At 35.2% G+C, this 15,606-nt stretch overlaps 1 protein-coding gene across 1 annotated transcript; it reads right to left on the minus strand.

Annotated features, from left to right (window-relative positions):
• Positions 1-296: 296 nt before the first annotated feature.
• Positions 297-15,301, minus strand: LOC306843725 (uncharacterized protein). The gene is made up of 8 exons (XM_079375366.1): positions 15,208-15,301; positions 11,810-12,236; positions 9,491-9,796; positions 6,655-6,765; positions 5,909-6,061; positions 5,797-5,828; positions 2,569-2,703; positions 297-1,994 (listed from the first exon to the last, which is right to left on the minus strand). The coding sequence occupies exons 2-8, from the start codon at positions 12,153-12,155 to the stop codon at positions 1,923-1,925; spliced, it is 1,155 nt and encodes a 384-aa protein (XP_079231492.1). The 5' UTR covers positions 12,156-12,236; positions 15,208-15,301; the 3' UTR covers positions 297-1,922.
• Between the last annotated feature and the right edge of the window lie 305 nt (positions 15,302-15,606).

A 15,606-nucleotide genomic window follows, 5' to 3' on the forward strand; every position in this document is an offset into this window, starting at 1 on the left:
GTACTGCAGAACCCAAACACAACTCTTTCACTGTATCAGCATATTTAAGAATATGTTTCCTATTTATTCATTAAGCTTACTGCATATTATATAAACAAACATGAGCTCAGATCAATGGAGCCTACGATCAACAGCTCCAAAAAGAAGCACAAAACCTGTGCAAACTGAAAGAAAACAGTCATTTTTGATCAGGAAGGAACACCACAAGTGTTGGGAAAAATTCCTCAAAAGTACAACAATTATGAATCGATTAATTAATCAATAATGTAACTGAAAAAGACGGCACTGCAAAAGTACATGATTAGATATTTTATTTGAGTGTATTTACAGTAGTGTGCTGTGATTCTTCATGATCATCCTCTTACTGTAAAGATATTTCACAACGTTCACAAAACACCATAAGAAGCCTGCAGTGAATTTATGATTCTGATCAGATTTCCATCATCAAATGAAACAGAAACACGTCACATATAGTTCATATAGAACTGCACACATCAGATTGTCATCATTACAACATGAAAACAACATCATAACAATCATATTTACAGTCAAAACATCCTATATACTGTATGTACAACATTAGATCAAAGAGTTTATAAACTGTTTTAATCATCGTTTATTTTATAAAGCATGAGTGCTTTAATTTAGAGGATTCATTTTAATATCTAATAATTTAATATTTTCTAAATGAAATGTTTTATTTTATAGATATTGTCCTAAAGCAGCATTTCTTGCTGAATTCGTAAAGCATTGTGAGTCTTGAGTTTTCAGATGAGCCGTGATGAATGAAAGCACTATTATTATATCACTATATCACTGTTTAATACTGGATTCTGACGGATGTTTGACGTGTTATTAATGTTTGATCTCAAATGATGCCGTCTTACAGCAGATACTTCAGTGGTAGAAAGTAATTCTATATATTTTATGTGTTTTAAATCGACACATATGTAGTTTTACAAGTGGAATAATTGACAATGAACTGTTTTGAGCTACTGAAAATTAATATTTACCCAAGATGCTTAAGACCGGTTACTATAGCTAACTAAAACAAACTAAAACCACCAAAAAAAAAAAAACATTTAAAAACCACACTTTTTTGTAACTTTACTTTTTTTTTTTTTATCTCAGCTAATTGCCAAGATAAAATTTCTCATCTTCATTTAGTCAATGTACTTATAGAACAAACGTTAAAACTGAAATTAAAATTAATAAAAACTATATGGACATATATTTAAAAAATAAAAAGTACTAAAAATGACACAATAAAACAGCAAAATGACAAAGTTAGAAAATATAGAAATTAAAAAGTGATTCAAAAGATTAATAAAACTTATAATATCATCTCAGTGATACTAAAGTAACGCTGTTTTGAAGATTTTAAATCCAGTTCATTTTACATGACAGGTTACAAGACAGGTTACTGTAGTTCACTAAAACTGAATCTAAAACCATGACAAAACGTTAAAAACCATTTAAAAACACACATTTTTGTTACTTGGAGAAAAAAAAACACTTCTTATTTCAGCTAATTGCCTAGATTAAAATTTTAATTTAGTTACTTGATATAAAATAAAATAAAAATTTATAAAAACGATATGGACTATGGATATGTATAAACAAAAAAACTACAACAACAACGAAATGACTACAAGATTAACCAAAATTAAAATGAATACAGAAAATATAGAAATACAAAGTGATTCAAAATATTAATATCATCTCAGTGATACTAAAATAACACTGTTTTGAGGATTTTAAATGTTCACTTTCTCAGTTTCTCAAAACAGTCTGGATGCAGTTGAAGAAAAAAGCATATTGCGCTTCTGAAAGAAAAATGCATTTATAAATGTACTGACTGTGTGTTTTCTCGTTAGTATTTGTGAAACGCTGTTGTTCATATCACAGATGATTCCAGATCATCAGAACTCGTCTTCTGAGCTGTCCGCCAGCAGCATGGCGTTGTCTGGTCCGCTGCGCACTTCTCTGGGAGGCTAAAAATCATCAACATTCAACATAAATCACAAGATTAAAAGGTGATGCATGAAAGATGAATCTACTGAAGCTGCCAGGAGCTCATTTGTGTCCCTGCAGCACAAAAGCAGTCATCAGTAACACAGGTATATCTGTAGCAATAGCCAACAATACATTGTATGGATCAAAATTATACATTTCTCTTTTATGCCAAAAATCATTAGGATATTAAGATCATGTTCCATGAAGATATTTAGTAAATTTCCAACCGTAAACTTAATTTTTGATTAGTAATATTTATTGCTAAGAACTTCATTTGAACAACTTTAAAGGAGATTTTCTCAATATTTAGATTTTTTTGCTCCCTCAGATTCCAGATTTTCTAATAGTTGTATCTCAGCCAAATATTGTCCGATCATAACAAACCATACATCAATGGAAAGATCATTTATTCAGCTTTCAGATGATGCATAACTCTCAATTTTTTAAAAATTGACCCTTATGACTGGTTTTGTGCTCCAGGGTCAAATATGATAGAACTGTAGTGTTTGACAATCATGATTCTGACATTAAGCTTGGCTGTGACCGCCGTACCTTCCTCCTCTGGTGTTTGAAACTGTTCCTCCTCTTGCGATGGATCACTCTGATGCTGTACAGAGCACCGACCAGCAGAAGAGCTCCGGCTATTCCAATCCCGACCGGAGCCAACATCCCTGAGACATAACCAGCCTACGAGAGACCAGCGGAGAGCTTCAGTCTTTCTCAAAGAGTCTCTTCTGCTCACCAGGGGCCTCATTTATAAAATGTTGCATAGAAACCATCCTAAATTTCTTATGATCATATCTCTAATATGCGTACCTTTGATTCATAGAATGAACGTACGAACAGAAAACGTGCGTACGCTTCTCTTTCAGATGCCAAATCTATGAATCTCAAATGATTTTGAGCTTGCGTGCAACTGAATGGTTTCAGTTCTCTGCTTGTAAACGACTCCTAATTAATATCATTAGCATATAAAATACCAATCATCATAATGTAGAACAGCGAGCTGCAAGAACAGCTTAAATAAAAAAAAAACCTGCAATACTCCGACAATAAAAAGTGTGTACGTCTCCTCAGACCCTGACGTGACGCTAAGCACTTTTCCACGTCAAAGGCCGTCTTTATAAATATGAGCGCTGGCGTGGATTTAAGCGTACACACACTCTACGATCAAATCTGAGTGTACACACACTTTATAAATGAGGCCCCAGGACTGCATTTATTTGATTAAAAATACAGTAGAAATTGTGAAATATTATTATACAGGTACATCTAAAAAAATTTGAATATCGTGAAAAAGGTCAATATTTTTGTGACTCATTTCAGAAAGTGAAACCCATATATTTTATAGATTCATTACATAGAGTGAAATATTTCAAGCCTTTATTTCTTGAAATTTTGATGATTATGGCTTACAGAGAATGAAAACCCAAAATTCAGAGTCTCAGAAAATTTGAATATTTCATAAGATCAACCAAAAAAGGATATTTTAAACAGAAATGTCAGGCTTCTGAAAAGTATGTTCATTTCTATGCACTCAATACTTGGTTGGGCCTCCTTTTGCTTTAATTACTGCATCAGTGCGCCGTGGCATGGAGGTGATCAGTCTGTGGCACTGCTCAGGTGTAATGGAAGCCCAGGTTGCTTTGATAGCGGCCTTCAGCTCATCTGCATTGTTGGGTCTGGTGTCTCTCATCTTCCTCATGACAATACCTCATAGATTCTCTATGGGGTTCAGGTCAGGCGAGTTTGCTGGCCAATCAAGCACAGTAACACCATGGTCATTGAACCAGCTTTTGGTATCTTTGACAGTGTGGGCAGGTGCCAAGTCCTGCTGGAAAATGAAATCAGCATCTCCATGAAGCTTGTCAGCAGAAGGAAGCATGAAGTGCTCTAAAATCTCCTGGTAGATGGCTGCATTGACTGTGGACTTCAGAAAACACAGTGGACCAACACCAGCAGATGACATGGCAGCCCAAATCATCTCTGACTGTGGAAACTTCACACTGGACTTCAAGCAACATGGATTCTGTGCCTCTCCACTCTTCCTCTAGACTCTGGGACCTTGATTTCCAAATGAAATGCAAAATGTACTTTCATCTGAAAAGAGGACTTTGGAGCACTGAGCAACAGTCCAGTTCTTTTTCTCCACAGCCCAGGTAAGACGCTTCTGACGTTGTCTCTGGTTCAGAAGTGGCTTGGTAGCTCTTTTCCTGAAGACGTCTGAGCGTGGAGACTCTTGATGCACTGACTCCAGCTTCAGTCCACTCCTTGTGAAGTTCTCACAAGTGTTTGAATCAGCTTTGCTTGACAGTATTCTCAAGCTTACAGTCATCCCTGCTGCTTGTGCACCTTTTCCTACCCAAATTCTTCCTTCCAGTCAACTTTGCATTTAATATGCTTTGATACAGCACTCTGTAAACAGCCACAGCTTTCAGTAATAACATAAAATATATGAAAGTTTCACTTTTTGAAATAAGTTACAAGAAAAAATTAACTTTTTCATGATATTAAATTTTTTGAGATGTACCTGTAGTTTAAAACAGCTGTTTTCTATGTGAATATGTGTTAAACTGTAATTTATTTCTGTGATCTGCAGCTGTATTTTCAGCATCATTACTGCAGTCTTCAGTGTCACATGATCTTCAGAAATCATAATAATATACTGATTTACTGATCAACAAACATTTCTGATTATTATCAATGTTGAACACAGTTGTGCTGCACAATATTTTTGTGGAAACTGTGATACATTTTATTTATCAGGATTCACAGATGAATAGAAAGTTCAAACGATTTATTTCAAATTGAAGCATTTATCTGAAATAGAAATCTTTTGTAACATTATACATGTCTTTACTGCCACTTTTCATCAATTGAATGCATCCTTGATGGAAAAAACAACTATTAATTCCCTTTTAAAAAATGAAAACTTACTTTCTCCAAACTTTTGAATGATAGTGTATCACAGTTTCCACAAAAATGCTATTTATATAATATAATATAATATTATTAGTGCTCACGATTAATCGCATCTAAAATAAAAGTTTTTGTTTATATAATATATGTGTGTGTACTGTGTATATTTATTATGTGTATATATATATATATATATATATATATATAAAGACACACATACAGTATTTATATTAATATAATTTATATAATATATATATGTTATGTATTTATGTATACATAATAAATATACACAGTACACACACATATATTATATAAACAAAAGCTTTTATATTTGGATGCAATTAATCGTGATTAATCCTTGCATCGCACTAAATATTATAATATTATGTGCATAAATATTATATGATATAAAATTATATAATATATTTTATATATAATAAAATATATACAGCCTTGGTTAACATAAGAGACTTCATAAAAATCATAATTATTCCAAACTTTAAAAATATCCACAAAAATATTGAGCAGCACAACTGTGTTCAACATTGATAATAATCAGAAATGTTTGTTGAGCAGTAAATCAGTATATTATTATGATTTCTGAAGATCATGTGACACTGAAGACTGGAGTAATGATGCTGAAAATACAGCTGCAGATCACAGAAATAAATTACACTTTAACACATATTCACAGCTGTTTTACATCACAAAATTATTTCACAATTATTACTGTATTTTTGATCAAATAAATGCAGCCTTGGTGAGCAGAAGAGACTTCTTTCAAACGTTTGACTGGTAATATTTGTGCATTTCTCCAGTGTTGTGGATTGAAAGCATCAATATGAAAACAATGAGCTGTACCTTCTCTCTTATAAGCTCAACCCAGCTCCGCACTGCAAACAGACAGAGAATGAGCTCTCGTTATTAATGATGAATAACAGATGAGATGAACATAAGCGTGGCCGGTTCTCACCCAGGCCCTGGTTCCGCTGCACCCAGACCGGAGGAGGAGGGATCAGGCTGTACGGTGGACGGCTGTGGGGTGCGATGGTGCTCTCTTTCAGGTCCTCTTCACTCTCCTCCTCAGAGTCCATCTCCTCGTCCTCCTCATCTTCATCGGGCTGCTCTGGAAGACAGAGACGTTCAGCTCTCAGTGCATCAGACACCACACGCACTTAAATATAAAGGATCTTAAAAGGTTCTTCACAGCGATGCTATAGAAGAACCATTTTTGGTTTCACAAAGAACCATTCAGTCAAAGAACCATCTCTTTCACTGCAAAAAAAAATATTTTCTTAGTATTTCTGTCTTGTTTTCTAGTTGAAATATCTAAACATTCTTGAATCAAGATGCATTTGTTTGACAAGTAAAATAATTTATTAAGTCTTGTTTTCAAAATATCTAAATTTTGTTAGTTTTTGCTTAAAACAAACAAAAATATCTGTCAATGGGGTAAGAAAAATAACCCCATTGGCAGATATTTTTGTTTGTTTAAAACAAAATTAAGATTTTTTGCTTTTAGATTATTTAGACTTTTTTACTTGTACAGTAAATGCATGTTTAGATATTTATACTAGAAAACAAGACAAAAATACTAAGCAAGAAAATTATTTTTCGCAGTGTTGTGTCAATAGATTTAAATTACAATACATATTTTTAAAGGCTGTTTTCTCAAAACAAGTTTATTCTCCTACACCGAGCCATACACTTTTTACAAACCTTTAATTTTGGGATATTGCGTGTCTGTCTTTGGTTTTGACGCTGGTAAGTGAGCGACCTCAGAGCCCCCCAGAGCCTGATGGGTAACGGCACTCTGTGTGATGTCATCACCTGCAGGACCAATCAGAATGCTCAAATAACTGCACAATTTTTAAATCGTTTACAGAATATAAACAATCTATATCAGAGCTTACAGCTTGTTTTTAAACAGCACATGTTGTGTGTGTAAAGGCATGACGTATTTCTGTAGGCCAACACAAGCGTTTTAGCACTTTCAGTTCTATCAGCCTGAAGTCAGTGGGATTCTTTGAATGGTTACAAGTGTCAGTGAATGGGTGCCGTCAGAATGAGTTTAGGGTTATGAGTGTGTTTCTTCATCAGGTTTGTATAAATGTGTCTCTGCATCAGTGTCTCAGCAATGGATGCTCTGCAGTGAATGGGTGCCGTCAGAATGAGAGTCCAAACAGCTGATAAAAACATCACAATAATCCACACCACTCCAGTCCATCAGTTAACATCTGGAGAAGACTAGAGATGAAACACATCCAGCATTAAGATGTTTTTAACTAAAATACGATAATAATTAACTATAATCCCAATTACCAAAAATCTAAAAACGTTTTGTTAATATTTCCACTAAGTTATGAAAACATATTTCTGAATGTTGAAAGTGTCCAGTTTTAGAAATGCTTTAAAATGTTCTTAGTTATATGAATGTTTGATATATGAATGAGGAACATTCCATTTGATAATTTTCCAAACATTATGGAAACATTAATTTTGGAATGTTTACCTGAATGTTCTGAAACAAGTAGCAACACTTCAAAAACGTTAGGTGAACAATGTATAAATTATTTTAAGAACATTATTAAAGACCAGATAAATCTGAACAAACATTTCATTAATGTTACTGGAAGTACGTTTGTTCATAACATTGAGAGAACCTTCCCAGAACGTTCTGAGAACATTCTCTGTTATCTGATAATCCATAATAACGCTTCCTCCAGTGATAAAGTGTTCTGGTCTGAATCAGGAGAGACATCTGCACAGATCAAAACAGCTCTAAACAAATATGTGGCTGGAGTTTGATGTGAGAGACAACAGCAGATGCACTTTTCACTGGAGGAAGTGTTATTATGGAATATAGACTCATATTTGAGTTAAAACCGTCTTAATGCTGGATTTGTTTCAGTTTTTGTCTTCTCCTAGAGCCCTGCATTTCAGCCCGACGGGCCCCGACTTTTTTACGCCTCTAGGGCCAGGCTTCAGGCCAATGTCCACGTCATAGTTCAGACGCGGGTCGGGCCTCAGGCCTGTTTTGGGTTTCTCCTTATTTTATATTGTAGACATCCATCGATTAGTGATGAATAAATCACCGCGCTGGTGGAAACAACAGGAGACCGTGCCGTGACTGAGAGCAGCTCGATGGTGTTTAGTGTCCCGCAGCAGCAGCAGCTGAAGAGCTCTGTGTTCAAACGCACGCAATAGACTAAAGCTTGCTGCAAAACCCCAGCAAACATAACCATGAATGTGTCTGTGGGAAATAGTAAGGAGATATTTGAATTATTTACTAATAAACTAATGTTTTCTGAGTCCGTGTCTCAAGGATGAAGTTGCTGATCCTGACTCGCCGTCTCCTCATTAGAGCGCCTTTAGAGAGAAATGCATCTTTATTGATTATGATTAAATTATAATAAGAGTTTTTGTTTTCAATTGTTTTATTTGGTTAAGTGATAATGTAAAGCTTTCTACAGATATATGTATCATGTCTGTGAGGCATGTATTCTCTGCTGAAGCTCCTGTTCAAGACGGCAGAAAGCACATCAGGTTTGTTTTCTTTGTTTTATAAAAGAACTACCTTTTGTTGGTATTGTGAGTGCACACAAATACAAGTAGACCCTTTACAGGTCCCAATGATGTATTACTCTTACCTTTATCAAAAAAATAAATAAAAAATAAATGACAGTGTAGGCTATTTTAATTAGTTTCCACTGAAAACAATGCAAGTGTTTGCTGGTGCCTCCGTGTCCTGCAGGAGCGTGCTTTAGCTTCCACTCTCAGCACAAACTCAGATACAGGCTACACACATTATTATTATAGCGCAGGATTGTTATATGCTTGAACTGTTTAGTATATCTATAGATCTTATTTTAGGCAAGTCGTGATGATACGAGAAGGCTAAATTGATCAAACATAGGCTATGATCAGCTCATGCCGCTGGCCGCTTGGTCGTTACTTTAAAAAACTAAAACTTATAGCCTATTTAACGAACAAAAATGCTCCAAACGTTTTTCTAAATGAACTAAGTATTAAAAAAACGAAACGAAATATAATAATTTTGCCATTACACACAAAACCTAACTGTTTTAATAGCCGAAACAGTAGTATAAACTGTTTTAGGAGAGGAGGGGCTTGGGTCGGTAATTCTGATAATCTGTCGGACACGGGCCGGGCTAGAGCCTAAATTTGAGGCCCGTGCAGGGCTTTCTCTTCTCCAGATGTTAACTGATGGACTGGAGTGCTGTGGATTACTGTGATGTTTTTATCAGCTGTTTGGACTCTCATTCTGACGGCACCCATTCACTGCAGAGCATCCATTGCTGAGACACTGATGCAGAGACACATTTCTACAAACCTGATGAAGAAACACTCATCCTGATCTCAGATGAACTGAGGGTGAACACATTTGAATTTTTATTGAACTATTCCTATAATTTGTGAAGAATCATAAACTTTTGTGGGTCACAGAGCTCCTTTTCTGCAATAATCCAAAACATCAAAATAGTGGAGAGACCCAGAGTGAAGCTGCATCATCTCTGCTGTTATATATTCTCACGTTGTGTCGTCCCATGATGCTCCTCTGCTGGATGGGACTCTGTGATTGGCTCTCTTGCTCCAGACGTCTCCAGCGCTCCTGAGAGACGGACATCAGAGGAAGTGTGGTCTATATCCATGGACACCATCCGCTCCAGCTCTGCGTCTCCCGCGGTTACGGCTGCTGGCGTCATGGCAACAGACGGTTCGGATGATGCTCTGGCCGGCGTGACGTCCTCGATCGGCTCAAAAATCAGAGGAAGGTCTTCGGAGGACATGGTGGCCTCAGTGCCGACGTCTTGAGACGAGGGCAAGACGGTCACTTCCTCTGTAGAAGGAAGTACAACAGGAAAATGCACTGATTTACAAGAAATATATAAGCAGTCCAATCACAATATCTTCTCAGATTCTCAGAAAACCCCTGCAATCTTACTACAGGTTTCATTAATATTTTAAATGTATTTGAAATTAATCGAGACTGAAATGTAACTGAAATAAACTAAGTTTACTAAGTTTTTTAAATATTTTAGTTTTAAATTAAATAATGTTTAAATATTTTATTTTATTTCAGTTGAAGTTTATTTTATTACTAGTAACAGTTATTTTTTGTGTGTTTTTGTCATTTTTGACAAGTTTTTATTTCAGTTTATTTATTTTAGTACATCAATATATATATATTTGTTTTTATATTTTATTTTATTTTTAATGTTTATTTTATTCCCAGTAATATTTAAAGTTTTAGTAATTTTGATGTGTTTTTTTATTTAGTTTTTTGTCAATATGTCTATACTTTTTATATTATTAATTTGTAGTTTTATTTGGCAACTAGTTGAAATAAAACGAAGGAAAAGGAAGTGCAACCTGATATATAACTCGCATACAAGAACTATATATGCTGTTCAGTCAAAAATGATTGCTATCTGTTTTGTAAAGTGAACTTAATGGACCAAAGCAGATAGTTTCTCAAGCTCCATTTCATGCATAGCATTCCCACTTTGAGAAGAAGTCTGCATTTTCTGTCATTTCCATAACTATTGATGCATTAATGTTTTCAACAGCAGCATGAAACAATGACTGAACTGATATTTGACCCGTTCTGAGAAAGCAGTTTGGACTTGATGTTGACTCAGTGTCAGAAACTGTGAACCAACAACATCAAAGCACGAGCAAACGGAGTTAGTGTGTGGTGCAGACGCTCTTTTAGCAGTCAGCTCCACTTTCCTCCAGCAGCTCTCAAAATAGAAAGTAATTAGGCTGCCGGCGGCGTCCGCTGGGGTTCAAACTCAAAGTGGAGCGGCAGCAGCAGCATTCAGTGTGATTTACTCTTATCTGTCTGAATAATGACTCGATAGAGCTGCTTTACAGCAATCTGTATCAAAACCCATGAGTTTTGCAACATTAACACTGTTATTTTCCTGCGAAGCTGCTTTGAAACCCCATCCAGAGTTTATTCACTTGCACTGGAAAGAAAACTCACAAATGAGAACATATCCTTTCAGACGCGATCTCAAGAGACCAAATCTGCATCTGTGCTAATTTAGCATTATGGATATACTCTTATAGTTTAATGTTTTAAATCAGGGTTATTATAGTTAATGTAAAACTCAAACTATAACCATTAAAGCACATTTTGATTACATGAGATCAAATAAAAAACTTAAACTTATTTTATTTCAGCTATAAAGATTTCTCATTTTTATTTAGGTTAACTTGATGTACTTAACTAAAACTGAAATGAAAATTAATTAAAACTATATATTTAAAAAAAGATGAAAAACTAATAAAAATGACAAAAACACAACTTAATTATTAAAGTTTTAGTACTTTTGTTGTGCATTTTACCTTTTATCAAGTTTCAGTGTTTAGTTTTTTACAGAAATGAGAAATGCTGCCTTGACCACTAGTTAAAATAAAGTCATTTTTAAAATATATTTTATACTATTTCAGTATGTTTATTTTATATCAAGTAATTGAATGATAATAACCTCAATCTGTATTCAAAAGTCAGAGATCTCAATATAAACTCCAGCGTTTCTCATCAGATGATCTGAGCTGCTCCACATTATTACAAACACTCAACCACTGAGTCTGTTCTGTGTCCAAAATCCTTTAATGATCAAAATTATAAATTTTTCTTTTATGCCAAAAATGATTAGGATATTAAGATCATGTTCCATGAAGATATTTAGTAAATTTCCTAACGTAAATATATCAAAACATAATTTTTGATTAGTAATAATCTTAAATCATTTTACTTGTCAGTAAATGCATCTTGATTCAAGAATGTTTAGATATTTATACTAGAAAACAAAACAAATCATTTTTTGCATCGTTGACTCACCTGCCCTCAGACGATCCGCTTCAGTCCAGGTGTCGGTGGCATCCAGCAGTCTGGAGCTGAAGCTGGGTCCGGATCCAGACAGCGAGTCTAGCAGGAGAGCTGAAGCAGTCAGTCTTCGGTCCTCCTCAGAAGAGTTGATCTGAAGCGTGAGGCTTCTCTCCAGATCTCCAGCAGGAGGCGTCGTCAGCGAGAGAGAGACGTGAGAGTCTCCAGAGGACGGAGAAACGGAGCCTTTATCTTCTCCATGTTCCAGGTTCTCCATCCGTCTCTCATATGGGGCGGCCCGGCTGACGAGACAGAGCGCCGCCAACAGGAGACTCGGGAAAGTTGCACCGGTGAACATCATGGATCCGTCGCATGAATTCCAAAAGACTCAAAACCGAAGCTAAACGTGAGCAGATCCGAAACACCAATGCACACTAGCTTCCTGTAGAAGATAACATCTCAGTTCAAGATTACACTGCAAAAAATGATTTTCTTACTTAGTATTTTTGTCTTGATTTCTAGTACAAATAACATTCTTGATTCAAGATGCATTTACTGTACAAATAAATGATTGTCAAGTAAATGCATTATTACTTAATACAAGATATTAAGTCTTGTTTTCTAAAATAAATAATCAAAATTTTGTTAGTTTTTGCTTAAAAACGAACAAAAATATCTGCCAATGGGATAAGGAAATAATCTTAATTCAAAGGCTAAACAAGATTATTTTTCTTGCCCCATGGGCAGACAATTTTTTTTACTTTTTTTTTTTTTACAGAAAACAAGACTATCTTAAGTCATTTTACTCGTACAGTAAATTAATCTTGAAGAGAATAATTTTTTGCAGTGTAGTTTATATTTTCATATTATGAGCATGAATTGCTTTAGACATTCTTAGACGTCTTTAACAAACACTAGGTTTGATTTTGGCATTGCAGCAGACAACAGACATTTCATTGTTTGATCAAAATTATTGCTAGGAATAATTTAATTGTGTGTGATATTGATAGGATCATGTCAGAGCGTCTCTACTAAACTCTACACCCTTGAAAACCATAACAAGCGATGACCAAAACTATAGTAAATATGAAGAGCTCAATTGAGTTTCTCTGAATTTCACAAAAAACTGAACTATTTCTTTAAGAGATATGTTCACCCAAAGCAGTTATTGTAAATGAAATGATCACAGACAATCATTTTGATGTACTCTGCCTGACTGAAACCTGGCTGAAACCAAATGAATATTTTGTTCAGAAACTGCACTTGTTAAAATTACAAATGACTTACTTCTTGCTTCAGATCAAGGCTGCATCTCATTGCTAGTATTACTTGATCTTAGTACTGCGTTTGACACTATAGACCATGACATACTCATAGATCGATTACAAAACTATACTGGTATTCAAGGGCAGGCTTTAAGATGGTTTAGATCCTACCTGTCTGATCGCTACCACTTTGTTCATTTAAATGGGGAGTCATCTCAATTATCACCAGTAAAGTATGGAGTACCACAAGGATCTGTCCTAGGTCCTCTGCTATTTTCAATTTACATGTTGCCTCCTGGTAATATTATTAGAAAACACGGGATTAGTTTTCATTGTTATGCTGATGATACTCAACTATATATCTCAACAAAACCAGGTGAAACTTCTAAACTATCTAAGCTAATAGATTGTGTAAAAAGTGTAAAAGATTGGATGACCAATAATTTCCTCCTATTAAATTCAGATAAGACAGAGATATTACTTATTGGACCAAAAAACAGTACACAGAATCTCGTGGATTATAATTTGCAACTAGACGGATGCACTGTCACGTCCTCTAAAGTCAAAAATCTGGGAGTTATATTAGACAGCAACTTGTCCTTTGAAAATCATATTTCCCATGTTACAAAAACAGCATTCTTCCATCTTAGAAACATTGCCAAGCTTCGAAGCATGCTACCTGTTTCTGATGCAGAAAAGATAGTTCATGCATTCATGACCTCTAGACTGGACTATTGTAATGCACTGCTGGCTGGTTGTCCTGCATCTTCAATAAACAAGCTACTGATAGTCCAAAATACAGCGGCTAGAGTTCTTACCAGATCAAGAAAATATGATCATATTACCCCAATTTTACAGTCTCTGCACTGGCTACCTATTCAGTTCCGTATCATTTACTAAATATTATTACTTGCCTATAAGGCCTTAAATGGTTTAGCACCTGCGTATCTAACTCATCTTCTACCACGCTATAATCCAACCCGCTCTCTAAGGTCACAAAACTCTGGACTTTTGGTAGTACCTAGGATAGCAAAGTCCACTAAAGGAGGTAGAGTTTTTTCATATTTGGCTCCCAAACTCTGGAATAGCCTTCCTGATAACATTCGGGGTTCAGACACACTCTCTCTGTTTAAATCTAGATTAAAGACACATCTCTTTAGCCAAGCATTCACATAATGCATCTTATAATCTTGTACTGCAGTTATATCTGATCAAATGTACATTATTATTATTCTTTAGCTTGGGTTGAACAAATCATTTTTGCTGAGATGGAACAGCAGCTACGCTAATTATGTCTCTATTTGTTTCTCTGTTGATTAACATCCCGTGGTAACTAGGAATGACAGAAGCCAACGCTCAGACAACATACAGAATTACCAAATATTGCCATAAGCTAAATATATTAAGGTTCTGCAATATATAAATATATTGTGGAAACTTAAATTCCTGTAGAGCTGCTTTGCAACGATTTGTATCCTAAAAAGCATATAAACAAATAAACTTGAACTTGAATGTGTCACATTTTTAGATAACTTATCACCATTAAAATAATCTGCCATGTCTAAAATGCTGCTTATATGAAGAATAGAATTTACAAAGGAACAAAAATAAAATTATTATAAAAAATTGGTTGTGTAATATTTTATAGCACACTTAAAATGAGCAATATTTACTGTAAAAAACAACAACAACAACAAGATTAATAATTGGTGAATGCATATTCATGTTATGTGCTGCATCCATTCTGTAATAGTCTACATGACTCTTTCAGTTCTGCAACAGTAACTTGACACACACACACACACACACACACACACACTACAGCAATTCACTGCCAGTGTCTAAAAATAGCACGGAGACAATGCGCCCTACTTTATCATGCAGTTATGTGCATTCATCATTATTGCTCTGTTTGCGTCCTATAAAACAAACATTATTGCAGGCGAGTTAATATGAATACATGCATGTTCTCTAGCGCTGAACGCCTGATTTCTGGATTGTCATCATCACTGCTGCGTAATTCCTGACAGCGCAGAATGCGTTTGCGACCGCGCTCGCGAGTCATATGCGTTAATGCATGCAGACACTGACTGCTCAGCTTCATTATAAGCACACAAACAGAGAGACGCTAATGAGGCTCATCCTCACCTGCTGTGTGTGAACGCGTCGCCAGTCTCATGTCCAGTGCTCCTGTCATCCGTTACCGGTGTTTAGTGGCATTATATTGTGTCTGCGTCAGATCGAGCTGCGCTCAAGTTTGCGCTGCTTCATCATCTGCAGACGCGCGAGGATCTGCGCAGACGACTGCCGCGGAAATACTGCACAATTATAGCAGCGGCACTGTATTATTATTAGGCTATTATTACTATTAATATTATTAATGGTTATTAATAATGAATATTGTTATTTATTTATTTTTAATATTCTAAAGTACTTTTTAATGACAGAAGTCTTTTGAAAATTATTTTAAACTCATATCCAAACCAAAATTTGATTTTAAATCAAAATAATTATTTTAAGAGTTTTATAATTTGAAAAGTATATAAA

This window comes from Barbus barbus (assembly GCF_936440315.1).
Source record: "Barbus barbus genome assembly, chromosome: 24".
Classification (NCBI taxonomy): Eukaryota; Metazoa; Chordata; class Actinopteri; order Cypriniformes; family Cyprinidae; genus Barbus; species Barbus barbus.